The sequence below is a fragment of the Vulpes vulpes genome, chromosome 9 (assembly GCF_048418805.1).
Source record: "Vulpes vulpes isolate BD-2025 chromosome 9, VulVul3, whole genome shotgun sequence".
NCBI lineage: Eukaryota > Metazoa > Chordata > Mammalia > Carnivora > Canidae > Vulpes > Vulpes vulpes.
In genome coordinates, this window is record NC_132788.1 from 105078566 (window position 1) to 105094142 (window position 15577).

General features: G+C 48.9%; 1 protein-coding gene and 1 pseudogene across 1 annotated transcript; one reads left to right on the top strand and one right to left on the bottom strand.

Moving 5' to 3' along the window:
* Positions 1–587: 587 nt before the first annotated feature.
* LOC112911819 (ORM1-like protein 2 pseudogene) lies at positions 588–1033 on the top strand (annotated as a pseudogene).
* A 10557-nt stretch (positions 1034–11590) lies between these two features.
* On the bottom strand, positions 11591–14791 carry TNFSF9 (TNF superfamily member 9). Its single transcript, XM_072721638.1, has 3 exons — positions 14534–14791; positions 14022–14052; positions 11591–13027 (listed from the first exon to the last, which is right to left on the bottom strand). Exons 1-3 carry the CDS (start codon positions 14777–14779, stop codon positions 12531–12533), a joined length of 774 nt encoding a protein of 257 aa, XP_072577739.1. The 5' UTR covers positions 14780–14791; the 3' UTR covers positions 11591–12530.
* Positions 14792–15577: the final 786 nt, after the last annotated feature.

Genomic DNA, 15577 nt, shown 5'->3' on the forward strand with positions numbered 1-15577 from the left:
CTTCCCAGTTACATTTCTGCTTCCAATTTCCACACCACAGCCTCAGCTTAAATTTTTCAAACACTGACTTAACACTGAAGGCAGAAAAGTGTCCAAACCTCTATCTCTGCACATGAGGCCTTCATGATTCCTCTAACCTTATTCCCTACCGCTGTCCACCTCATGACTCCCCTCTAACCACACTGGTCTCCCAGGGCCCAAACACACCTGGAATGTTCTCACCTCAGGGCGTGCTGTGTCTTCTGTGTGAAATGCCTTTCCCCCAGGTAGTCCCACGGCTGGGTTTTTGTCGTCACTCAAATCTCAGCACACGTATTGCCTTCTAAGAGAAAATAGCTGTGACCACCCTTAAAAATAGACCTCCTTCACTCTTTAGAACATCTCCCACATATTTCTTTCAAAACATTTGTAATGGTTAATTTTAAATGTCAACTTGGCTAGATCACAGGACACAGATATATGGTCACACATAAGTCTAAATGCTGATATAAAGGTATTTTTTTAAGATGAATAATACTTAAATTAGTAGCAGAGAGGTGGGAGTGAATGCCGTGCCTCAAGTCTGACCAGCTTGTGAAGTCAGCAGGATGAACGTGGGGGTGACACACAGCGAAGTAAACCCCAACACTCGAGTGATGAATAGCCGGGGCATCTGGCTGGCCTACATCATCTTGGTAGGACGTGAAGCATCCCCTTCTTCAGCAGACCTGTTGTCTGGACCCTGAACAACGTCCTCCATAACTTGGCTACGTATGTCTTCTTACATACAGTGAAAGGGACACCCTTTGAGACCCCTGACCAAGGAAAGGCTCGGCCATTGACCCACTGGGAACAGATGGACTACAGGCTCCAATTTATCTCTTCCTGCAAATTCCTCAGCATCTCTCCTATTGTACTCTACCTCCTGGCCAGCTTCTACACCAAGTATGATGCTACTCACTTCCCCATCAACACAACCTCATTGCTTAGTGTGCTGCTGCCTAAGTTACCCCAATTCCATGAGGTTCATCTCTTTGGCATCAACAAATACTGAGGGATAGGGCGGGGGATAACACTGGACCAAAGGGCTAGAACATCCTTTCCTTCTCCATATTGTTTTCTGTATCTTGAAAGCCTGAGAACTAGATAACCTTTCCCAAACTCCAGGAAGAGAACAGATTGGAAAATGGGGCTCCCTGGGCCCAGCCCTAAGAGCAGATTTTTTTGAATCAGGAAAGGTGGGAAAGATAAGGGCTAAATCACTCTCCCTCACAGCAGGAAGCCATGTTTGAACAGCTTGTTTGGTAACTGAGCAGCTTGTTTCGTGATTAAGTTTTTCTAGATCTTCTACCCACACCACTCTCCAGCTCTGTTCTGCTGTGTATTTTCCTTATAATAAAGATACTTTTTTTTTCAAAAACAAAAATTAGTAGCAGACTTTGATTAAAGCGTATTAATAATGTGGGTGGGTCTTATCCAATCAGTTGAAGGTCTTAAGAGAGAAAGACCTGGAAGGTCTTAAGAGAGAAAGACCTGGTCCCCTGGAGGAAGAGGGAATTGTGCCTCAGGAATGCCTCCAGATTCAAGACTGCAACTTCAACTCTTCCCTTGGCCTCCGGCCTGCCGATCTCCCCTGTAGATCAGACTTGCAAGATCCCACAATTGTGTTAGCCAATTCCTCAAAATAAATCTCTCTGCACATATATGTACATCTTATTGGTTCTGTTTCCCTGGAGAACCCTGACTAATATAGCATTTATACCATCTTTAGTTATTACGTTTAGGGATAATCTAGGAGGGAGACTTTATTTTCCATAAAGATCCAGAGAGTAAATATTCTAGGCTTCATGGGCCAAATGGTCTCTGTCACAGCTACTCATCTCCACTACCTGCAACACAAAATCAACTACAGACAGTACATAAACAAATCATCATGGCCATGTTGCAATAAGACGTCACTTGGAAAAACGTGATGGGCTATACAGCTTGCTGATCCCCAATCTAGAATATAAGCAGAGCCCAAGACCCTCTTCCTTACCTTGTATCCCCAGCCCTTAGAAACATGCTGCCACATTAAATACCTCCAGTAAATATTTGTTGAATAAACAAATGAGCAAATGAAAAAGTGTTGTCTAATCTCATTCTGCTAAATCAATTCTTTGCACTCTAATGACTTTGAACTTTATTCAGCAACGATATTTAATCTTTAAGCTTTAATATCTCTCTGAAAGTTTGATAATGGAGGGTTTTACTCAAGTTTGAGGGAGTGTTCATGTTCATATAGATTTTATTATCCATGTATTTAAATATAATTAATCTAAAATTTGTTAAGGCCTTTCTAGGGAAATGATTCAGACTTACTCCGGAGTCTTTTGTTTGTTCTATTCTTCTTCTTCTTTTTTTTTTTTTTTTTTTTTTAGATTTTATTTATTTATTCATAAGAGACACATAGAGAAGACAGAGACACAGGTAGAGGGAGAAGCAGGTTCCTCGCAGGGAGCCCGATGTGGGACTCAATCCTGGAACCCCGGATCACACCCTGAGCCAAAGACAGATGCTCAACCACTGAGCCACCCAGGCATCCCAGATCTGCTTCTGCATTTTTAAAAAAGATTTTATTTATTTATTCATGAAAGACACACAGAGAGACAGAGACATAGGTAGAGGGAGACGCAGGCTCCACGCAGGGAGCCCAACGTGGGACTCGATCCCAGTACTCCAGGATCACGCCTTGAACCAAAGGCAGACACTCAATCGCTTCTTTAGATGTTGATTATTTCCTGCTGATGTGGAGTTCGAGATGTCTCTCTCATGGTTTGGATTTCGGTCCTGTGCCTGGTGAGCCTTCGCTGCGAGTCTGAAAATTCCAATTCTCCCTGCGGCATCCAGCTGGCTCAATCGGTGGAACATGTGACTCTTGATCTCAGAGTCATGAATTTGAGGCCTTTGGGGGGTGGGGGGAGTAATGATTACCTAAAAAAAATAAATAAACTTAAAAAAAAATAGAGAGAGTTTCAATTCTCCTGCCTATTCTGTTTACTATAACTTGACTCAGGAGAGGAAGGCTGGTATCTCAATATATTACATTCCCTGATTTAGCCCAAGGGCAAACTATACCATTGGGTTTGTTCAGTATGTGGACCAGAAGAGAGGGTAAAGCTAACTCAGCTAGCTCCCATGTCCATCTGTCTGTCCATCTGTCTGCATGCTTTCTTTCTTTCCTTCTTTCTTTCCCTCTTTTTCTCCTTCTCTCTTTCTTGAGTATAGTTGACAGCGTTATGTGGGTTCCAGATGTACAGCAGTGATTCAACAAGCCTATACATTATGCTCCGCTCAGCACAAGTGTAGCCATCACCTGTCACCATACAGCGTCGTTACAATACCATTGACTACATTCCTAATGCTGTGCCTTCCATTCCGACAATTTGTTCATTCCATAACTGGAAGCCTGTATCTCCCACTCCTCTTCCCCCCATTTGGCCCACCGTCCCACCCTTTTATGTTTCTTTCTAAGTAATCACCTTGATAAATACCCCCAAAACTTCCTATTTCTTGAATCTACTCACACCACATTTGGAATTTCCTAGAACTGCCCAGTCTTTGAGGTTTGGGTTTCCTCCGGTTTTGTTTCTTAATAATCCTGATCTTGTCTGACTCATCTTAAATAAATAACTTGTAATTTGTACTCCCATACAAGGGCATGGGGAGAGCAAATGGCGAATGGTAAAGCAAATGAGACAAAATGTTGCCTTCGAATAAAGGATGTATGAGTGTTCTTTGTACCCTTTTTATTCATGTCACTTTTCTTGAGATTCAAAATTATTTCCAAATAATTTTATAAAGAAGCTACCTGCAGAGGCAATCTCAGAGTCTCCACTTGTCACTAATTTCTCAGGCCATTCTGATGCAACTTGACTCATTCATGCCCCTGAAAATAGTTAACCATTCATGATTCTGATGATCCAAAATCTTGTGAATATTTTTGATTCCCATCTTAACTGACTCTCAGCAGTATCATATATCATTGACCACTACTTCCTCTTTGAAACGGATTCCTTGGGATCTTAATTTTCCTCCTTCCTGTTTGGCTGTTCCTTCTTAGGCTTTTGGGTGCACCTGACTTCCTACTGAACCATTATATATTGAATTTCCTCAGCACTTGATCTTAGACCCTCTTTTCTGCTGCCTCTTCGCATGTTATTCTAAGAAATCCCATCCTCTCCCCAAACATCCTTTTATAAATATACCAACAACTCTTACAATTCCATCCCAGCCATAGAGCTTGCATGGCCACAGGATCAACTCAATACTCCCACATGGCCTCTTCAGAGGCACCTGGAAATTTCACACATCCCAAAGTGACCCATGAGCTTCCAGGGTCTCCAAATTCCTAAGTGCTTCTATCTATCCAGTTGCATGAGTCAAAAGTCTTGGTTTCTCTATCTCCTCTGTCTCACCCATATTCAATGCTTAGCCAACTCCTGTTCTTTTTATTGTCTATCTCTTGTATATATAAATTGCCTCTCCATCTTCAAATCTATTACTCCATCCCAAACATCCTCTCAGCTGAGTAATTCCATGAGCCTCCTGTCCCTGCTTGCACATGCTCTCTCTCTCTCTTTCTCTCTCAAATAAATAAAACATTTTTAAAAATACTGTGTTGTGCACTTAAAATGTCATCTACCCATGAGAGGGTAGATCTTACATTAAGTATTCTTAATGCCATTTTAAAAATGCCCTGCAGACCCATGTCTCCAGTCATTCCTCACCATACTGCTCCCAGCGCCCACACATAGGCACATGAGAAAGTGGCGCAAGGCTTCGGGCTATTCCACTTTGCTTCCACCACTGGAGACTCATCGGACAGCACTTCTGGAGTGGGGTGGGGTGTGAGATCTCTATTCAGTGGCCTGACTCATTCTCATCCTGGGTAGTAGGAGTTTCCTAGACACACTGAGCCAGAGCCTGTGGAATGCAAGAGAGGGACAAGAAACAGCTTCGGGTCTCCATAGAGAAATTGGTAATCTGGCTTGAAAAGTCTGAGGAAAAAAAAAAAAAGAAAGAAAGAAAAGTCTGAGAAAGCTCAGATAAGAAATTTCCCTCTCCAAGGAGTACTCACACTGCGGTGGTGTGAGTGAGCCATCACACTTTGTAACATCCCACTTCTTGAAAAACGGTCTCGATTCACAACCCAGTCCCTCATACAATCCCACAGTCCCTGATCCCAAACCCTAGACACCAAATACGTTTTGGAATCCAGAACTGACACTGATAATATGATATATATGTCTTTGACCTCATGCCCAACACAGGCTCCTAAACCCTAGCAAATTCCTAAATGATAAGAACACTAGGAGCATCTTTTGTTCTAAAGAGGCGACTCTGGGTGGGTTCCTGGATGATTCCTGGGTGAGGGCTGGTCACCAAAAAGACGAAGCCATGATTAGAAACTTGTAATTTTTGGCCCCACACCCATCTTCCGGACAGGGAAGAGAGGCTTAGAAACAGAGTTTATGGTTGATCATGCCTACGTGAGGAAGCGTCCATAACATCCCAACAGTAGAGGTTTCGGGGAGTTTCCAGGTTGGTGAACACAACCAAACAAGGAGGGTGACACATCCCAGCTCCACAGGGACAGAAGCTCCTGCAGTCAGGGTCTTTCCAGGCCTCTTTATCTGGTGCTATTCTGCATCCTTACCATAAATTGGTTTCTCCGAATTCTGTGAGTGGCTCTAGCAAATTAATCAAACCCAAGGAAGAAATCATTCCAACCCACAACCTAGAGCTGGTTTGTCAGAAGTGCAGGTAACAACTGAGATTTGTGACTGGCACTTGAAGTGGGGAATGGAGGAGACAGTCTTGTGGGAACTGAGCATTTAACTATGGGATCTGGGCAGACCCGGTGGCCCTGTGGTTTAGTGCTGCCTTTGGCCTGGGGTGTGACCCTGGAGACCCGGGATCAAGTCCCACGTCAGGCTCCCTGCATGGAGCCTGCTTCTCCCTCTGCCTGTGTCTCTGCCTCTCTCTCTCTCTCTCTCTCTCTCTCTGTTTGTGTGTGTGTGTGTCTGTCATGAATAAATAAATAAAATCTTTAAAAAAAATAACTATGGGATCTGATGCTATCTCTGGGTAGATAGTGTCAGAGTTGAGTTGGATTCTTGGACACCTTGCTGGTGGCTCAGAATTGCTTATTGGTGTCAGGAAATAGCTCCACAGATTTGGTGATCAGAAGAGACAGAAGTTAAGTGTTTTGGGGTGCCTGGGTGGCTCAGTCGGTTAAGCGTCTGCCTTCATCTCATGTCATGATCTCAGGGTCCTAGGATGGAGCCCTGCCTCCGGCTCCCTGCCCATCGGGGAGTCTGCTTCTCCCTCTCTCTCTGCCTGCCGCTCACCCTGCTTGTGCTCTTTCTCTCTCTGTCAAATAAATATATAAAAGGTAAAAAAAAATGTTAATTATTTTGTGTGGATAATAAAGCAGACTCATGTACCATATCTATCACCTCTATATATCGCATCATATATATGTATTAAATGGTACTCATACTAGATTACACATTTATTACTCCCCACTGGGGGCTTCTGGGACAGCATCCAATAATCAAGCATATCAACATCCCTATTATGTGCATATCCGAGCTAAGGAATGAATACAAACCATAAACACCTTCACATGGGTTCAGCCCATTTGGGCTGCTAAAGGAGCCGGGGACATTTTTCTTTTGGAGGATTTTATGGTTGTAGATTCAGGATTATGAATTATGATTGTCTTTATAACACTACATGTTTCCAAAATTGCCTTTGTAATTCCCATCATGGCAAGAGTGTCTTTATGACATCACAGATGTGTCATTGTAACCCTTCTGTGAATTGCTGTGTCTTTGTCACATGTCCATAGGACACTATAGAAGTCTAAGCGTGTGTGGGTATGAACTGTCCTGAGTGCTTGCTGAGAGCCTGGCACTGTGCACAAGTGTGTATTAAATGCATCAATTCCTATAACCATCTGTACTGGTCTAGGACTGTCATAACAAAGTACCACAGACTGGGTTCCTTAAACAAGATGATTATTCTCTCACAGTTTTGGAGGCCAGAAGTCCAAAATCAGTGTTGTCAAGATTGGTTCTTTCTGAGGCTGCAAGGGAGAGGTCTGTTCCAGGTCTGATATTCCTTGGTTCTTAGATACCCATCTTTATGATCACATGGCATTTTCTGTGTGTGCGTGCACACACATCTATCTCCAAATTTCCCTTCTTACAAGGACGCCAATTGTATAGGATTAGGGCCCAGCCTAATGACCTCACTTTAACACAATTACTTCTGTAAAGACTCTGTCTTCAAATACAGTCACATTCTGAGGTCCTGGGGGTTAGGGCTTCCTCATATGAATCTGGAGGGCGCACAATGCAGCCAAAACTTTTCACCCTGGCCCAATCAGCTCCTTTCTATGAGGTCGCTTGGAAGTGACCAGGGTTGCAGGAAGACTGGCTCTACAAACACAGTGTCGACCACTCTGTTATTGGCTGTGTGACCTTGGGCTAAAGTCCCTGGGCCTTAGTTTCTTTGCCTGTAAAATGGGAATGAAAATAAAATCATACCTTCTTGTTGAAGTCTGTGCAAGGCAATTAGTTAGTACTTGGGACCAGTAAGCATTAATAAATGTCATCTATAGTTCTTGTCACTGTTGTAGAATCCTATCCGTATACCTTGGGTCTTCGTAATATCCTACAACATTATAGGGCCCAAGTATCCTTGCTGTGGGCCACTCCCAAACCCAAATAATCCAAGAAGCAGGACAGACTCTCAGATCCTAAAACTACCAAGAAAGTCACTGACAGCCTTGAGGGCCTGCATCCTCGAGCAGCATGGAACAGAACCCATCCCAAAAGGAAATTCATGGAAGGACACTCACGGCCCTCAAGAGTAGATACTAAATGTACTGGGTTGAATAGTGTCCCCCCCCCCCACCCACCCAGCCAGGCCAAAAAAAAAAAAAAAAAATCTTCATGCCCTTCCTGGAACCTCGGAATATAGCCTTATTTGGAAATAGGGTCTTTGCAGATGTAAGTAGCTAAGATGATGTTATACAGGACTAGCGTGAGCCCTACATCCATATGAGCAATGTCCTTAGAGAAAGAGGAGAAAAGAAACAAATGAGACACACGGAAGGAAAACAGCCATGCCACAAGGAAGGCAGAGATGAGGGTAATGCAGAAGCTAGGAAAGGAACACCATCCACCAGAAGCTGGAAGAGGGAGGGAAGGATTCTTCCCTCGAGCGTTTGGAGAGAGTGTGGCCCTGCCAACACCTTGATTTTGAACTTCCGGCCTCCAGGCCTGGCAGACAGTTATCTGAGGTTCTAAGCCACCCAGTATACGGTACTTTGTTTTTGATTTAGATAGGCTCCACGCCCAAGGTGGGGCCCAAGGCGGAGCTTGAACTCACCACCCTGAGATCAACACCTGAGCTGAGACCAAGAGTAGGTGGCCCAACCTACTGAGCTACCCAGGTGCCCCTAAGGTACTTTGTTAGAGCAACTCTAGGAAACTAATGCACTAGGGCATCCCCCTTCACCAGGAGGAGGCAAGTAGGAAACCTAGGGAGCTCTTCTGTCTCTTTAGGGCTCTGTGGTCTCATCTGTGAATCCCCACACGTCTTCTCCCCTCCTCTCTCTCTCTCTCTCTCTCTCTCTCTCTCTCTCTCTCTCTCTCGCTCTCTGCACACGGTTCTCTCCATGCTTCTCTCACAGCTTCTCCTGACTAGTAGGGTTGGTAGAGCCAGGCCTGCCCCTGTTCCTGTGGAGGAGATCTGATTGGACCAGCTTGAGTCATGTGTCCACCCTGGCCCAATCAGAGGATTGGCATCACCCAGTGGTAGTCAAAATAAGCAACAACCAGGGGAGCCTATCGTGGACCAATCAGATCTGATGCTGGTCCCTGGACCAAGAGTTCTAAGAAGCAGCTTTTCCCCTCCAACCCTGAAGGAGAACCAAGTGCAAGGTTTCGGATGGCAAGGGCCATCCCACACATCCCGAGGAAGCTTCTAGCACTGGGGGCAGGGAGTAACAGTCATTTGCCAATTTGTGAACCAGACTAAAACCATCTTGGACAAATGGCCATGATGACCGCTCTGACCTGAAGCCTTCTTGAGCACAGCGCCCCCACACACATCCTTTCCCTTTTATTTAACCACATCCTTGAGTAACTTGGGTTCTTTTTTTTTTTTTTTTTTTTTTTAAGATTTTATTTATCCATTCATAGACACCGAGAGAGAGAGAGGCAGAGACACAGACAGAGGGAGAAGCAGGCTCCACGCAGGGAGCCCGACCTGGGACTCGATCCCGGGTCTCCAGGATCACACCCCAGGCTGCAGGCGGCGCCAAACCGCTGCGCCACCGGGGCTGCCCTAACTTGGGTTCTTGATCTACTCTGGAGATTGACTGTGACACACTCATTCTCAGACATTCTCCTCCTGAGTGCTCCTCCCCACGGACTCCTAGCCTCTAGCAGGTCTGACAGGAGGTAGGGGTTTCAGGGACCTGTTCCTCTTGGAGCCACTCAAAACAGGCTTATGTCTGTAAGTCCCCTTAATAAGCCATTTTTCATCAAGCTGGACTTGTGGGCCTTTTTCTTCCATCTTACAGCTCTGTAGGATTTGTCACTTTGCACATACTTCCTTTTCATGGAACAATCAGCTTGTACGGAATTAGTTTATTTATCTTAGGTTTGTTTTTTTTAAGTTCACTTTTTTTTTTTAATAATCTCACCTACACCCAACGTGGGGTTTGAACATACAACCCCGAGATCAAGGCTTTCATGCTCTTCTAACTGAACCAGCCGGGTGCCCCTAGCTCAATAATTTAATTCCCAATAAGGGTGACACTCATAGTGTCAGCTCAATGCCAGTTCGGCCCATTCAAGAGGGACTCTTTGAGAATGGGTAGAGATCTACTGGGTGTTATACTATATGTTGGCAAATCGAATTCCAATAAAAAAAAATTTAATTTGCATAAATATATATGTAAATTAAATAAAAAAGAGAATGGGTAGAGATGGATCAGGCAAATGGCGTTCACTTCCACATCTGCATCTTCACTGCGCATCCCACATCCTCCTGTCTGGCCAGTGTAGGCCACTCTCCTACCTCTGCCTCCCTCGTTCCCATCCATCCTCCTAAGGCCCATCTAGGTCACCTGCTCTGTGGAGACTTCTCTGCCCACTCCACCCCCTTTTGTCCTATGCAAGAAGCCAAGATCCAGCTGTTTTATATGGACTAGCCAGCAGATCTGCATGGTAGGAAAATTATGGTGCTGGGGGATCTGGCTGGGTCTGGAGACAGCGGTATACTAGCAAATGCCTAACAACCAGCTCTCCAGAGGGGGAAAAATGAGTATGTGCATTTATTATAAATTTTGTTGGCAAAAATGTGCAGCACATATCTACAAAAAATATATAAAATACTCTCCTTGGGCAGCCCGGTTTAACACCACCTTCAACCCAGGGTGTGATCCTGGAGACCCGGGATCGAGTCCCACGTCAGGCTCCCAGCATGGAGCCTGCTTCCTCCTCTGCCTGTGTCTGTGCCTCTCTCTCTCTCTCTGTGTGTCTCTCATGAATAAATAAATAAAATTAAAAAAAAATACTCTCCTTTTTTAAAAAAAGAATTATTTAGGGGCACCCAGGTGGCTCAGTGGTTGAACATCTGCCTTTGGCCTAGGTCATGATCCCAGGGTCCTGGGATCAAGTCCCACAACAGGCGCCCTGCAGGGAGTCTGCTTCTCCCTCTGCCTGTGTCTCTGCCTCTCTCTGTGTCTCTCATGAATAAGTAAATAAAATCTTTTTAAAAATTAAAATTAAAATTAATTTAAGGGCAGCCCCGATGGCTCAGCGGTTTAGCGCCACCTTCAGCCCAGGGCAGGATCCTGGAGACCCAGGCTGGAGTCCCATGTCCTGTTCCCTGCATGGAGCCTGCTTCTTCCTCTGCTTGTGTCTCTGCCTCTCTCTCTATGTCTCTCATGAATAAATAAATTAAAATCTTTAAAAAATAAAAAAAATAAAATTAATTTTAAAAATTAAAAAAGAATTTTTTAGTTATTTGAGAGAGAGAGAGAGAGCACAGGAGCAGGGGGAGGGGCAGAGGGAGAGAGAGAATCCCAAGCAGATTCGCCACTGAGTGTGCAGCTGACACGCAGATCCTACAACTCTGAGATCATGACTTGAGATGAAATTAAGAGTCAGTTGCTTAACCGACTGAGCCACCCAGGTGCCCCTTTAAAATACTCTCCATTAAAAAAATAATAATAAAAATAAATAAATAAATAAAATACTCTCCGTTGCAAATTCCATAGTCAATTTTTATATAATGCAGTCTTTGATTTTCCCTACGCTTGTACCCATAGCCACCTGTGGCTCGCAGTGACAAGTGAGTATAGGTTGGTCTATTCCTTCAAAGGCTAAAGGACCTGGAACAACATAGATGTCCTCACTTCACTTGCTTGTCAGTCACATTGAGCAACTTCTTTGCTAAATCAGATAACGGTCTGAAAACACAAGACAAATACTTCCTCAATTTCTCCTGTGCTATTCACAACATAACAGCTCAAGACAAGACACACTTTCAAGTTTAATCTACATGTTTAATCCACAATTTCCCCATCGCTGTCTTAAATAAATGATCTACACACAATACATGAAGTCAACCCAGAACATTTGCAGATGCCCCTGGACGATTTTAAGTTCCCAGCATGAGGTCACTGAACAGAGTTGGCAAGCAAGGTCCTGCAGGACGGCGTTACACAGTACTTCCGCCACGCAGATACAAACAGGTCGTCACCAGCATAGAGAAGAACAAAACCGGAATGAAGTCCCCGAAGCATAGGGTAGTTAGGTCTCAAATGAGATAACTCACGCTGTCTGGCATACAGCAGAGGCTCAATACTTTGTAGTCAGGAAGTTTCTAAGTATCGTATAATCCAGTACCACACACCATCTCACAGTCTCCCATGTGGTCCGGTCACACAGGGTCACGCACAATCATAGTCCTAGTGTCAAGCAGGCATACCTGACTGCCAGCTTGGCAAAACGCTGGGCTACCTGTCTTGTTCACAGCTGTGTCTTCAACACCTAAAACAGTGCCTGACACACAGGAGATGCTCAAAACAACTTTCATGAATGATGCTCACACAGCATAGTCACACAGACCCCTGAAGACTAGCGCCTTGAATGCCATAGCAGGTCTGGGGATGAGTCTTTATTTCTCACATATTAACATAAATAAAGTTTTTTTTTTATCTGTTTTGTTTGCTGATGTTTCTCCAGCCCTGTAGCGGGCCTTACATACAGCAGATGTTCAATAAATATACATTGAATGGATTAATATAAAGTACACTGTTGAGCTCAGGCTCAGAATAAATACCCAAAGTTCAACTGGGGGCAGGAATGGGAGAGTGACTTGGAGAGTCCTCGAGGAGGGGATCAGCAGCGGGGACCCCTGCCAAGCCAGGTGAGGTAGAGTAGCGAGGCATCACCAAGAGCCCCAATAAAAGAAGGCAGCATTCATTCTCCATCCAGGGGCGGGGACCCAGGCCCCGTGTCCATGGGCCATGACGAGGGGAGTCCAGTGGGGACTTTGGTGGCCACTCTGAAGAGGCCCAAGATCGTGGCACCTTGTGCCAGCTGCCAGGCAGGGTGGGCCCCTGCCTCAGCTCGCAAGTGAACACGGAGGCGCTGGCCTGCGTCCAGGTGCAGCAGGCTGCCCCGGAAACCAGCTGCTGAGTCATGGGCCTCCGAGGATGGTGGAGGCAGGTCCAAGGTCAGGTCCAGGGCTGCAGCCTCGGTGCCAAGTGGCTGCAGGTGCAGGGCAGCAGAGACAGAGCCAGAGCCCGTGCTGGACATTACCCGCTGCAGCTTCAGGTGCAAGAAAACATAGTAGAGCCCTGGTTCCGCCACCATCAGCTCCCGAGTGCGCTGGTCATAACTCAGTCCCGGCCCCAGGAATACACCTGCCAGGCCCGGGTCACTGTACCAGCGCAGGGGTCCTTCCTTCAGCTGTACTGAGGGAGGAAGAAGAGAGGGAGGTTCCTTGAGCTGGGCTGTGGAGCCAGGGTGCAGCCCAGGGGAGGGGTGCTGGGGCTCTGAGCTGGAGAGGGACAGAGGTCTCAGAAGGAAGAGGGAGGTGAGGTTGGCGATGCAAGGGAAGGAGGGAGGACAGGACTTCCACGGAGGAGAAAGTGCAAAGGGGTGGGCATGGGGGTGGAGGGGTAGGGGGGTGAGGGGGTGGAGGGTTCAGGGCTGGGGGTGGGGTAGAGGTGGAGGGGTAGGGGGTGGGGGTTCAGGGTTAGGGTGGGGGGTAGAGATGGAGGGTGTGTGGAGGGTAGGGGGGTAAGGGGAGGGAGGAGGGCATGGGGAGCCAGGGTGAGGAAAGTAGAAGGAAGCACTGGGAGGGGGTACAATGCCAAAAGATGGGAGGGGCAGTCAGACTGGGGAGAGCTCAGGAGGGAGGGAAGGAAGGAGCCTGGCGAGAGGCGAGAGACGCGAGGGGACTGGGGGAGGTGGCAAAGCCCAGAGGGAGCCCAGAGGGGACACAGAGGGAGGAAAGAGAGTCTCAGGAAGGGGGAGAAGACAGAGGGGCAGGGGTGGGGAGGAGGAGTCTGGAAGAGGAAAGGAGTTAGCAGGAGGTCTCCAAAACCGGCAACGGGGGGTGGGAGGAGGGCCCCCCCCCCCCCGCCGCACCTCCCAGAGCCCAGCCGGAGAGACAGGGGCAGGTGGGATCTGTGGGATCAAGCCCCAGGTGGGTGAGGGGGGGAGCCTGAGACACGTATATTTGGGGGTCAGAGGAGGAAAAGCCGACACCCTGAGAGGGCCATGGGAAGACCAGCAAGGCAGAGCGGGCTTAAAGAGGCGAGGGGACAGCTTTTGGAGAGGAACGGAAGAGGACGAGATGGAGGGCGCGGAGGCCTCCCTGTCCCGGGGCTCCTCCGCCTGCGGCCACCCCCGCCCGCCAGCCCCGCCGCGTGCGCCCAGGCGGAGTGACCGCGGGACACTCACCATCTCGGGCCACCAGCTGCGCGAACACGGCCTGCGGAGAGAGGACAGGCGGAAAGTGGATGGAGGCCCCCGTGGCGTCGCCGCAGCCCCCCGGAAAGTGGGGGTCCCCGGGGTCTGGCGGGCCTTGAGCCCTCCCCCGCGCTCCAACGAAGGCACAAGCGTACGCGCACTGCCGGCGCGGGTGGCTCGCCCTGCCCCAGCCCTGGGGCAGGAACAAGGACGGAACCTCGTGATTCCGCAGACGAAAGAGGGGAGGTTCCCTCCAGGCGCCCTCGGGAGGGAGAGGGGGAGACCCCGGGAGCCCAGGGCCAACTGATCTCCGGCAGTTTGCAAAGAAGCGCGAGCTCCCGCCGCGGCTCGGGGATAAAGAAGAGGCGCCGGTCCGCGATGGAGCGGGATACGCTGCGGGGCCCGGGATGCGCAGGGGAGTCTCACGGGGGGGCCCCGCCCCGAGGCCCTCAATAGAGAAGGGGTGCTCTCGAGGGGGAGAAGGGGCTCCGGGCGCCTCTCACCTGCGGGGAGTCGGGGAGGCGGGCGCCGGCGTCCGGCAGGGGCGCGGGGAGCGCGGGGAGCGCGGGGAGCGCGGGGAGCCGGGGCCCGGGGACCACCCAGGCGCGGAGCGCGCAGGCGGCGCAGGTGCCGGCGAGCAGCAGCATCGCGGCGCTCAGCGCCCAGGGCAGCGGGCTGCAGGCGCGGCCGGGGGGCGCGGGCGGCCGCGGGGCCTCGGGGTCCGGGGCGGCGTCGCTGCGGGGGCGCATGGCCGGCGGCGGGCGGCTGCAGCCCGGCCCGGGGCCCCGCGCTTTATAGCAGCTCCGGAAGCCGCGTTTTCCGGGGCGGGGCGCGTGGGGATCCCTGCGCCCGGCCCTCTCCGCCTTCCGCTTGAAGTTTCCCTAAACTTTCTCTTCTCTGAATCTCTCCACTTTCCACCTCCCTGGGCGCCCTGCTCCGCCCGCCCCGCCGTTTCCTCTTTGTCCCTAGCTCTGTCCCTCCTGTGTCTCCTGGGTTATGCCTCTCCGCCCCCGGGTTATGTCGCTCTGGGGGTCCCTGTGTAACCCGCATGGCCTCTGGTCTCTGGGCCCTTCTCGCTCTTAATCTGTCCCCCGACTCTGTGGACTGTCGCTGGAGGAGGTCTCAGAGAACCTTTCCATCTCTTGGCCTTGGTATTACTTTTTTTTCTTTGAGGTTTTATTTACGTATTCATGAGAGACACAGAGAGAGGCAGAGGCAGAGGGAGAAGCAGGCTCCCTGCGGGGGCCCCGATGTGCGACTCAATCCCAGGACCCTGGATCACGCCCTGAGCCAAAGGCAGATGCTCAACCACTGAGCCACCCAGGTGCCCCTCGGCCTCGGTATTTCTGTGCGTCTGTCTCTGTCTCTCTGTATCTCTCCCTGTCTCTCTATGTCTCTGACTCTGATTTAGTTTCTTAGTCTCCCCCTCTTTCCCTTCCTTCTTGCCACTCTAGCCGCCCTCCCCAACCCCGCACTAGGGCTCCCCCAGCACTCCCCTAATTCCAGCGTATCTGCAGAAGGGGCAAGGAACAGCCAGGCCTCAGCCC